The sequence below is a fragment of the Dipodomys ordii genome, unplaced genomic scaffold (assembly GCF_000151885.1).
Source record: "Dipodomys ordii isolate 6190 unplaced genomic scaffold, Dord_2.0 Scaffold49, whole genome shotgun sequence".
NCBI lineage: Eukaryota > Metazoa > Chordata > Mammalia > Rodentia > Heteromyidae > Dipodomys > Dipodomys ordii.
In genome coordinates this window covers 3,175,986-3,187,594 of record NW_012267265.1, presented here as the reverse complement: position 1 = coordinate 3,187,594, position 11,609 = coordinate 3,175,986, and the positions used below count along the sequence as shown (strand labels likewise).

The window sequence follows — 11,609 nt, the reverse complement described above, 5'->3', positions numbered from 1 at the left end:
TATTTTCTCTAAGCCAGATCTCAACAATGGAAATTGCTTCGAGAAGCTACCAAATAACAAGCATTACTGTACATAAATATATATACTAGGTATGTTTTCACAGAAAACGTGCATTTATTATATTAGTTTAAGTTACAAAATTCTGTATTTGAAGCTGCCTTTGGCTTTATTATATAAGTAGGTACCCTTTTTGGGACTTGGTTTCCTGAGCTATACAGTACTATTATCTTGAAAAAGTATAGTATATGATTCTGAGAATAATCTGGAGCCAACTGCCTACATTCATATCCTAGTTTCTCAGCTGAAACGGTTTATCTAGGAAGAATGGAGCAAGATGTTTATTCTCTGTTCCCTATTTCCTGTATCGTTAATTTTAGAAGTAGGGGAATCAAATGAGTTAATTTTTACAAAACAGTTTTAGTGGCATGTAATAAACATAGTATACTTACTAAATTTTTATATAGCTAGGTTGTCTGAGTTTTTTTTTAATACACTTGTAAAAATAACTATGTTGCCTGGCACAGTAATAGTGTTTCCTTAATTCCAGAAACTGTAGTAGTATACTTTGTATCTATCTCAACTGCACCTAGAATACTTTCTAATCTCAGCATTTATGATGAGTGACTATAAAATGAATTTTCTGGCATTACCAGAAAATGAGTATGTCATGGTATCATATATTTTTTTAGCTTAATCATGTCATTAGAATGTTAAATCTTGTTCTTGTATAAGTATTTACAGATTATAGATTTATATATATATTACAGATTTATAGAAAACAAGTTTACTGGTTTTTTAATCTACATTAATTATTCGTTATTCTCAAGTCAACAACTAGCATATGTGCTATATAATCCATTTGCCTGATATTGCACATTTCTAACTTGGCTTTATTTTGCCACCTCTTTGCATCTTTAATATAGCCATTAATCTCACTGCAAGGCTTTACTAACGATAAATTGCTGCGTAACCCACTTCAGCCTCTTTTGTTCAGCCAGGAATCCAGACGTGTTAGTTATTTTAAAAATACATATAATTATTTCATTTTTGAAATCTAAAGATTTTTATAATTTGAAATAGTAAAGTAAGAGAGCTTATTCATTGTGTATGTTGAAATTACTTGACAGAAGTTTGCTTTGGAATAGAGCTTCTGTATCTTTAAAAAATACACAGTGAGTCACCCCCTGCTCTTTTGGTAGATGCCTGGCTAGTGAACAGCTAAGCTGCTTTAGGCATGTAATAGAACATTCCATTTCCTGTTCCCTTGCTGACACAGAGGAGTGTTCCTGCTGGCAATGATCTAATCATAGTGCAGTAAGAAACATGGCAGTTTGATAAAACATGGTGGAGACAGCGGCTGAAATGGAAGCATATGTTCTAGAAGATATTCTTGAGGTAGGGTTATGTTTGTAAATGAAATGCAAGTTGAAACCTGAACAAAGAAATCTTATGGAATTATTTTACAGATGAATAGATTAGAGGAGAGAGCAAAGAGAGGCAGAGCATAAAAGCAAGACACGATCAGACCTTTCATGTGAGAGTGTGTCAGTCTGATTCTCATGATTCCTAAAGAAGTCGAGAATTGTTTTATTTAACTTCATGTCTTAAAAATGTAAATATATATAGTAAGGGAAAAAAAGGAAAGGGGGTTAGGTCTTGATTTTAAAAAATAGCTTCTGCTGCTGTTGACCTTTAGATTAACTCATTAGAAGGTGGGGTCTGCAAAGCAGCTTTGAGTAGGTTTAGTATCACCGTCTTAGAGATCATTTACATATTTAAGCTTAAAGCTGTGCTTGTAATTAACTATTAAAAACAACTGGCTATTTTAGCTTAAAACTAAGCCTATACATTAATTGCTTGATTTAGGTAGTACACTGGTCAGATTGTTTTTTTCATTTGACTTTCAATTATGAGATTAAAATGTTTGGAACCTAAAATTGAGGGTGCTAGAGTGGTCCAATAAAAATTTCTTGTATTTTAAGTCATGAAAACTTTAAATCTTTTTTTTTTTCTGACTGTGTTTCAGAAAAATCTAATTTGAGTAGAATCAGTTCAAGGAAATATATGTCAAAGTGAAACCAATTGATTTTGGTCTTAGTTATGGCTTGCTACCAAAATCTGTATTTATACGTACAGATACTTAAGGGGTTTTGCTGTTTATTTTTTTCTCATTAAGAAAAAACATGATTTATACAGAGATTTAATGGGATGAGTAGAATTCTTTAATATTTTGACTACTTGGATAATTTCATTAACTATTTCACTGCCTCCAGGAAGAGGTTTCTTTGTAGGGAGAGGGTTTAGAGAAGCTGCAAAGGGAAGCTAGGCGGGGTTAGCAGGAGAAAAAAGCCTATGCGCATTATAAAGTGCTGCATGATCAATGAGCATTTTCTGGAGTCCCTCTGTGTGTGCCTGGAGCTGACATTGCAGCAAGTCTCATGGTTCTGCAGACTGAAAACTGATTCCATTGTATTAGCTACTTTCTTGCAGATATCTACCAATATGTTTTTCTTTTCTTCCTTTTTTTCCTGAAAGCTATTGTGTGAATTGAATTGTGTGATTATTTGCATTCTTTACCTTTTTTTCCTACTAACTTATGTGGCTAGTGAGTTTCTGTAAAAATGTTGTAAAAGTATTTACATAAAAATAATGGTATGCATTTTCAACAAAGGACTTTAGTAATTGCTACCTGTGGTCACAAAATGTTTTTAGGGGGGTACATTTTAGTTAGCATTTTAAAGTTTTTGCTTTAAAGTTTATGCAAGTATCTGTTATAGTTTTTGATAAATTTGTTTGACACTTTTCTTGGCTGTGTAATTCCCAATATTTAAGAAATCTTACTCATTTTCTGGTAAAAATTCAGAAACTTGTGCTTTGTAATTACAGATTTATAAATGCTAGGTTAAATGTTGATTTTTTTATTATTTTCATCAAAATTAAGTAATTTTAATTGAAAGATCAAATAATGAGTAACGAATGTTTAGGTTAGGATTTCACATTACCTAATTAGTTCATTGCTACTCGTTATTCAAACAACTTTGTACTTTGTTTGATTCTAATTTGGATACTTTATGCCTGTTGCATTGAGATAGTATACAGTTTTCTCTAAAGCATATGATTTGACTTATCATCAGTAATGGGCAGATTCCATGGAATTGAAAGGATTATTTTCCACAATTTTAAGGAATATAATGAAAATTAAAAATGCCAGAGTAAGTGTACTCTGAAGTGAAATGTATCGTTTTCTTTGTAAAAAAAATTTAGTTATTATAAAGGTAATGTACAGAGCAGTTATAAGTCAGGTTAATAGTACTTTTTTTTTTTTGGACAGTGTCACTCCTTTGCCCTCTTTCTCCCTCTGATTTACCATTTTCTAAAGCACCTGATATTACAAGTGAATTAGTTTTCTAGAAAAAAATTAAATTATGACTTAAAAAATATTCTAAATGGTAATTATAAAGTTATATCTGTAGAGCAGTTAGTTATGTATGTCAGGTAAAGAATACATTTCTTTCTTCTTCCTTCCTCCCTCTTCCTTCTTTCTGTTGTGGGGCTTGAAGTCAGGGCCTGGGCACTATCCCTGAGCCTCTTGTGGTCAAGGCTAGGACTCTACTACTTGAACCACAGTGCCATTTCCAGTTTTTGAGTGGTTAAATGGAGATAAGAATCTCACTGGAGGGACTTTTCTGCCTCACCGGCTTCAAACCACTCCTCAGATCTTAGCCTCCTGAGTAGGTAGGATTACAGGCATGAGCCATTGGCACCCAGCACAAATTTCTTTTTGAACAATGTCACCCTTTCCCTTGCTTTCTCCCTGTTTTGCCCTCCCACTCCCACCCATAAGTTGTGTAGTTCATTTTTAACAATGTTTAATGAGTACAGCTGCTGCATTTGTTTGCCTTTGTTTCTCCATTTCTGTGTTCCTCTTTACATTCCCAAAGAAGAAAAGAAAAGAAAAACAGAAATGAAGTTAAAACCTTGTTTCCATTTCCTGGAGTTCATTTCAATAAATACTATTTTATATGACCAGATACACATAGGCATGTGTTGCCTTTGTGTCCCTCTCCTAAGAATATTCTCCTTTGGTCTCACTGTGTGTGAATGTCCAGAGTCATGCATAATTCAATTAGAGCTTTTTGCTGGTTAATAATAGATAATAGTCTCATGGATTTTTCTGTCCAGGCTGGCTTCCAACATCAAATTATCAGATCTCAGCTCCCTGAGTAGCTAGACTGTGAGCCACCAACACCCACCATATTCTTTTTTCTAAAAGGGATAATCTTGCATAAATGTCCAATAATAGATAAATATAAAGCTGGACAGTAAAGTTCATTTATATGCTACCTTGTCAACTTACATTGTACCTAATGTCATTGTTCCTATGATTTTCCATGTTTGTGGTTTTGTTTCTTGAACATAGGAAACTTCATTTAGATTCTGCTTAGTTACATTAAATTACCATTAAACTCTTTATCTGTCTTGGTTCTTTGAATCATGAATTTTTTAAAGATGCTTTTATTAAATCTTTTTTAAACAAAACTTAAAATTAGTATTAACATTGCTGAGCCCCAGTGATAAACATGGAGGCTGAGATCTTAGGATCATAGTTTGAAACCAGTTTGGGCAGGAAAATTTCTGAGATTCTTATCTCCAATTAACCACCAAATAGCTCACATTGTGGAGTACTAGCCTTGAGGAGAAAGCTCAGGGACAGTGCTCAGGCCCTGAATTCAAGCCTCATTTCACAAAACAGGGTGGGGGGGAGAAGTAAAATTAGATGAGTGAATATAGTCCAGATCAATTTTCATATTATTGTGGTTTCCCTTTTAAATGGATTTGTCATCAGTCTATCTCCATATATATATATATATATATATATATATGATCTCCATATGTATATATATGATGTTTAAATTATGTATATATCCAAATATATTTAACTGGATTTTGATATCTTAAATCTTAAGCCAAATATTACAAGTTTTAAAAATTTATAATAAACTAGTTGATTTGAACTTAAATCATTTTCATCTAGTTATGAAAGGATAATTTGGTAAATCTAATCACTGTTTTCTTCTCTAGACCAAACTAATCTTTTGTTCTTGTGCCCATACTACTTCTGTCAAAGGAAATATACCCAGGAAAGGAATATACATGTTAGAAATTAGTGCTTATTATTTTTCCTGAGACATGATTATAATTTTAGAATTTTGATGACTTTTCTCAGTTATAATGGAAATAAATCTTAATCATACTTTAGTTAAGTATAAACCAGGTGTCTGTGGCTCATACCTATAATCCTCATTACTCTGGAGGCTGAGATCTGAGGTCCTGATCCAAGCCAACTTAGGCAGGAAAATTAGTGAGACTTTTATTCCAATTAAAACTTGCAAAAAACCAGCTGTGGATCAAATGGTATAGAGCCATCCTGGAGTGAGAAAGCTAAGAGTTAGTGCCCAGGGCCCTGAGTTCACCCCTACTGGTACATAAAGAAAACAATCAGGAAAAAAAATCATCCAATTTTTTCCCCCATATCTGACATTTCTGTGTGTGAGAGAGAGAGAGCGTGTGTGTGTGTGTGTGTGTGTGTGTGTGTGTGTGTAAGGATATTTTTGTTTGTTGTGGGTCCTGGGACTTGAACTTGGCCTGGACACTGTTTCTGAGTTTTTTGCCCACTTGAGTCACAGCTCAAATGCCAGCCTTTTTGGTACTTAATTGGAGATGAGCATCTCATAGACTTTCCTGCCTGTTCAGGCTGTGAACCCTGATCCTCAGATCTCAGTCTTCTGAGTAGCTAGGATTACAGACTTGAGCTGGTACCCAACTCTGGTTGCCTTTTTATATATGCCTGTTTTATTACATATGTTTGTAAATGTGAGGCTGTCAAGAACATCCAATAGATATTATCTTCATATTTTTATCTTTAAGAGTTATTTTTTGATTTACCTGTAAATGCTAATAGTATATTTACCCAAACACACAACATGCATAAATGCTTGCATATTCTTTATATACATGTTCCTACTACTATATTATACTATACGGATAGCCTTACTTAAAAATTTTACTGGAAAGGGTAGGCAAAAGTTACAGTACTGCTTTCATGCCAATTTTAGGAGAATAGTAGAAGATAGCTAAAAGACAAATATTGGTAAATAATCTTTGCAAAGAATACCATGTTTTAGTGGAATGTTTAATCATAGACCAAATTTTTTATTATTGTTTCAGTGGTTCTGTGGCTTGAACTCAAGACCCTATGCTTAGAAATGCTGGAGCTCTATCATTTGAGCCCCACTTCTACCTCTACTTTTGGCAGGTTAATTGGAGACAGAATTTCTAGGCCTTTTCTATGCCTAGAAATCTAACTTGCTCATCATCCACTATTTGACAGGTAAAAACTTGAGCCTTGAAGATAAAGCAGATTTTTGTGTTAGACCTCTTGAATTGAGAGATTAAGATCATTCTTATTTTGAGAGTTATGTCTATCTCTGCTTAAATTCTCCTGAGTAGTTGATGATGGGCTTCTCAAATAATCATACATTTTGGCATGTAAATCAAGTATATGAAGTATTTTGGTCAAATTTGGATTGCTTTTCATTTTGGAGGCTATTGACTTCATTTTTAGCCTTTGTATCACAGGTACTGTTTTGGTTTTCATTTTAGTCTAGAGAGTTCTTTCTTAGAGACTAGGTCATCTTTATATTTTCTATAAAAATAAAAATTATTTCAGAATAATGTCTATATCTAAAAACTAAGATGTTAATTTTATTTTTCTTTGTTAAGTAGCAAAATTGAATAATTTATAATTAAGTTTATAATTTCCTCATGTTTGAATTTATATAAATACATTTATACTCGTACTATCATATCACACTCTACTTCAGTAATACGAATAAACAATATATCTGTCTCTCTTTCTACATTTCCACTTTTCAAAGACTAGTCTTTCTCAGGGTTCCAAAATTCCAAGTGATTGTAGAGATGAAAGAGATGAACAGTACTATTCCAGTGTTAAATGGTTTTGGTTTTCTTTGTACCTGACTTCATAATTCAGTCTCTGATCTTGACTTTCTCTCTTTCTTTTTCTCTTTCGACTTTGGTGTATGCTGTTTCATCATGATTTCTTTCCCTTTTACAGATTTTCTCGATTTTTTTTTTGTCATGGAGCTTGAACTCTGGGCCTAAGCACTGTCACTCAGCTCTTCAGCTCGAGGCTAGCGCTCTACCATTTGAGCTATAGGGCCACTTCCAGTTTTCTGGTGGTTTATTGGAGAGACCAGTTTCATGGACTTTCCTGCCTGGGCTGGCTTTGAACCGAGATCCTCAGATCTCAGCCTCCTGAGCAGCTAGGATTACAGGCATGAGCCACCGGCGTCTGGCTAGATTTTAGTCCTCTATTTGCAGTTTAAATTTTGCTGCCAATTTGATTTTATTCTTTTCATTTTTTTGGCTTTTTCATCTGACTTGTTTACCCGTAGTTGATTCTGACCTAAAATTGGCCCTGTTACCACTTGCTCAGCTTTTGTGACATGTAATTTATGTCTTCTTATCATAAGATCATTATAGATGATCAAATGTAGCTCAGTGGTTGAGTGCTTGCCTAGGATACAGTTTGATCCCCAGCACCTTACCAATGATAATAGAAATAAATGAATTGGTATGAAGTACTTAAGCAAGCTTGAGAAATTTCTGAATTCATGTATTTTGTAAGAAAATGCTAGTTAAATTTTTTCAATACTAGCTAATAAATTTTTTCATTGCTAGTTAAATTTTTTCAATACAGCACTCTACCAGTAAGCCACATTCCCAGTCCTTCAATACATGTTACTGGTTAATGTGTTCACACATACCTGGAAACTTTCCTTTAAAAATTTTTTTGTAGCCAGGGGTGATAGTACGTGCCTGTAATTTCAGTACTTTGGGGACCTGACTGGATGATAGGAAGTTTGAGACTGGCCTGGGTTACATAGGGACATTCTAAGCTATCCTCAGCTGTATATAGAGATGACTCTCTCAATTTATTTTTTGACAGTACTAGAGCTTGAATTCAAGGCACATGTTTTCAGGCAGGTACTCTACTGCTGAGTCACAACTTCAAGTAAAGCCCTCTCTTTAAAAAGGGAAGACAAATTGTTATAATTGTGCAATATTTTATACCAAGGTATCTTTCAGCCATCTTCCTCATTTTGTTCTTTTTTCTAGTATTCTTTATGAATATAAACTTTATTTAATTAAATACCTAAAATATTTAATACCTGCATTTTTCTATTGTTATACAGTGAAGAATTCCTATCTTTTTTGCCTTTGAGAATATCTTTGAATTTTTCTTGACTTTGATTAGAGAAATATATGCTTTAAGCTTTTTTTTTTTTGTTGGCCGTGGGGCTTGAACTCTGGGCCTGGGCGCTGTCCCTCAGCTCTTCAGCTCAAGGCGAGCACTCTACCACTTGAGCTACAGCGCCACTTCCTAGAGAAATATATGATATGAAGTATAACTAAAAGTCATTTATATTAACATAAATTAACCCAGGTTACCTATTGATGTTTTAAAGATTATAGGCTTGCTTTGTTTCAAATACTTTTTATTGATAACTTTTTGTGAAGGCTTGCTTGCAACTACAGCTCTATAGATATCCACCGCTAGAGTTGAGATTACATTAGTAGGCTATAATATCCCCTCCACTCCCAATGTCCTGACTTTAGTATAGGGTTTGAGCTTTTTTCTTTCTGATTTACATAGTTTGGAAGTTTACTGTTATTGTTGGCTATCTGGATTAGTTATAATTTCACATTTGGGACAGTTTTTATAATATTCTTTGGCCCTTCTCCTTGAAGTATAACTTTATTTTGATGTAACATTTGTGTATTTTTCTGAATATTTGTCAGATTGTTAAACAGTTTTTATGAGTTACTAAAAATATAAGAAAATTACTGTTAAAACAAGAATAGTTTTAGTATTTAATGTTAGTTTCAAGAAGAACCTAGGATTAACCAATATAGTTTTTCGTTGCAGATCAACTATTCTAGATGAAGATAAATATATTTGTAGATGTACTGTCTTGTCAGAAACTTTTTAAGCAGATGAAAAATACAGAAAACATGAAGATGTCTTAGGATCTCTAAATTAAGAGTTTATATTAGAGTTAATGTCTTCAGAAATGTGATACCTATTCAGTAAACTTCCACTTACTATCCTGTATAGCTATAACTACAGCAAGAAGACAGAGGAAAATACTACTTTCATGGAGTTTACATTCTAGTTGGAAAGAATGGCAATATACAATTAGAGGAGAAAATAATACTATTGAATATAGTCATTAGTACTACTAATAATTAAAGTTAAAACTAGGGCAGACTAGGGAAGGATCTGTTGTTCATAGTGACATAAGGTTGAGAAATTAAGTGGAGAATTGAACTTGAAAAGATCTTAGTGAATTCCAGATAGACAAAACTGTAAAGTTTTTAGGATATGTCCTTACTTTAATTGATATTTTAAAGGAGATTGAGAGAATATAAAACTGTTATTCTCAGTTATAATATGAGATTTTTTTATTAGCAGTTTGATGAAAAAAAGTGCTGAAACTTACTTTAAAATTTTTTTTTCTGATGGCACTGCATATTGAACTTGGACCTTGGGCTTGCTATACTTCTACCACATGAGCTATTCTTATAGCCCTTTTTGTGCTTGTTAATTTTAAGGTAGGGTCTCAGTGCCCAGGCTGGCCTGGGCTGTGATCTTGTAACTTCTCCATGTTATGGATGGCATATGCTACTGTGTCCAGCCATTATCTTGACATTGTGTATCCATGTGCACATACACACAAACAAATGTATGTTTTGAGCAGCTTATAGTTGACCTTGTCTTAATAGCCATAAAGAACTCCAGAGCAAGGAGTTCACTTCTAATGTCTAGCAAGGTTGCTGATGTCTGTTATAATCATAAGGCATAATTTGAGTCTCCAAATGATGTGTTGTAAGTGGACAATTGTAGAATTTTTTAATACAGATCACTTTTTCTTTTTTTTTTAATATTATTTCAGGGTATTAGAGGGGCTTGGGTGGGGTGTTGTGTGTGTGTGTGTGTGTGTGTGTGTGTGTGTGATGATGAACACTTCAAATTCTTGTTTACTTTCTATATGTTAAAAGTTTTAGGTCATATTCCTTACCTTGGATGTTTAAGGATTATCAGCATTTATTTCATATTCACCAGTTTATCAGTAATTTATTTGAGTATCATTAGGAGAAAGGTTGGCTTTAATTTTGTTGGAAGATATTTGATTTAGGCCAGAATACTGATTTTGATGGAATTTCTGTGACTTGGTAGAGTTCCAATTCACTAACAACAAGTTACCTTTTAATTTTCTTGTTTTCCTTGTGATGCTTGTTTGTTTATGCACAGAATTTTAGGAAACAATCAGTTACCATTTTTGGCTTTATAAAAGTGGGTTTCATTTGAAGTTTTGCATATGAATGTTTCAAATATATTTTACCAGCATACTATATAGAAATTTTGATAAAATTCTTCAGATTTTTTGTTGTTGTTGTTGTTGTTCATTTAGACCTATTCTTAAGTGATCTCTTTATCAACTGAAATAATTAATGGCATTGATTTTACTTAGTTGATATGCATTTATGACATATGTATTTTCATTAGAATAGTTTGAGCAGTGTAAAACTTCTAAGTGTGTAGGTGTGAATATTGATAATTAAATGAAATTTCATATTCTCATAATAACTTCAAGAAATGGGTCAAAGTTAGTGATATTTTAATAAAACTTCCTAATGTGAGCACCCATTAAATTAGGTAGATGATTGTATATTTCAATCTTAATATCCTTACAGAATACAACACTTTGGCATAAATTTGGAAGTATCTTGACATTATATGTGTATGGGCACCCTCAAGTTTTAAAAAATCTAAATCAAACTGGATTCAAGCCGCTTTTTTAGGCACAAAAAAGTGGAGTGAGGGGACTTGCCTGGAACTGGTGGTTCATGCCTGTAATACTAGCTACTCAGGAAGCTGAGATCTGAGGATCACCGTTTGATGCCAAGTAGGAAAGCCTTAGATCTAGTGAACTCCCAAAAAGTCTGAAGGAGAGCTCTGCTCAAGTGGGTGAGTGTTAGTATTGAATTTAAAAAAGGGGGGCTGGGAATGTGGCTCAGTGGTAGAGTGCTTGCCTTGCATGCCTGAGGCCCTGGGTTCGATTCCTCAGCACCATATAAGCAAAAAGAAAAAAGCCGGAAGTGGTGCTGTGGCGCAAGTGGTAGAGTGCTAGCCTTGAGCTGAAGAGCTGAGGGACAGCGCCCAGGCCCAGAGTTCAAGCCCCATGACCAGACCCCCCAAAAAAAAAAAATCTCACAACAGCTGGGTGCTGGTGGGTCAGGCCTGTAATCCTAAACTTGAGATTTTAGGATTGTGGTTCAAAGCTGGCCCAGACAGAAAAGTCAGAAAGACAGAGTTGTGAGACTCTTTTTGGACATTTTCCACATGAAGAAGTAATAAAAGGCCCTGTGCTGGTGGCTCACACCTTTTATTCAGGAAGTTGATCTGAGGATTGTGGTTGGAAGCCAGCCCAGGGAGAAAAGCTCCCTCCACTTATCTCCAG

General features: G+C 34.1%; 1 protein-coding gene across 2 annotated transcripts in view; it reads left to right on the top strand.

The window, feature by feature from the left end:
- Positions 1-1,254: 1,254 nt before the first annotated feature.
- The window catches only part of Ankrd17 (ankyrin repeat domain 17), a 110,807-nt gene continuing 100,452 nt past the window's right edge, over positions 1,255-11,609 (top strand). The window contains exon 1 of one of the 2 annotated variants that reach the window (XM_013020182.1): positions 1,255-1,395. In XM_013020182.1, coding sequence (XP_012875636.1) covers positions 1,342-1,395 — 54 coding nt within the window. In that variant the 5' untranslated portion in view covers positions 1,255-1,341. The remainder of the gene's footprint in view (positions 1,396-11,609) is intronic. The other variant, XM_013020183.1, reaches the window with a different exon arrangement.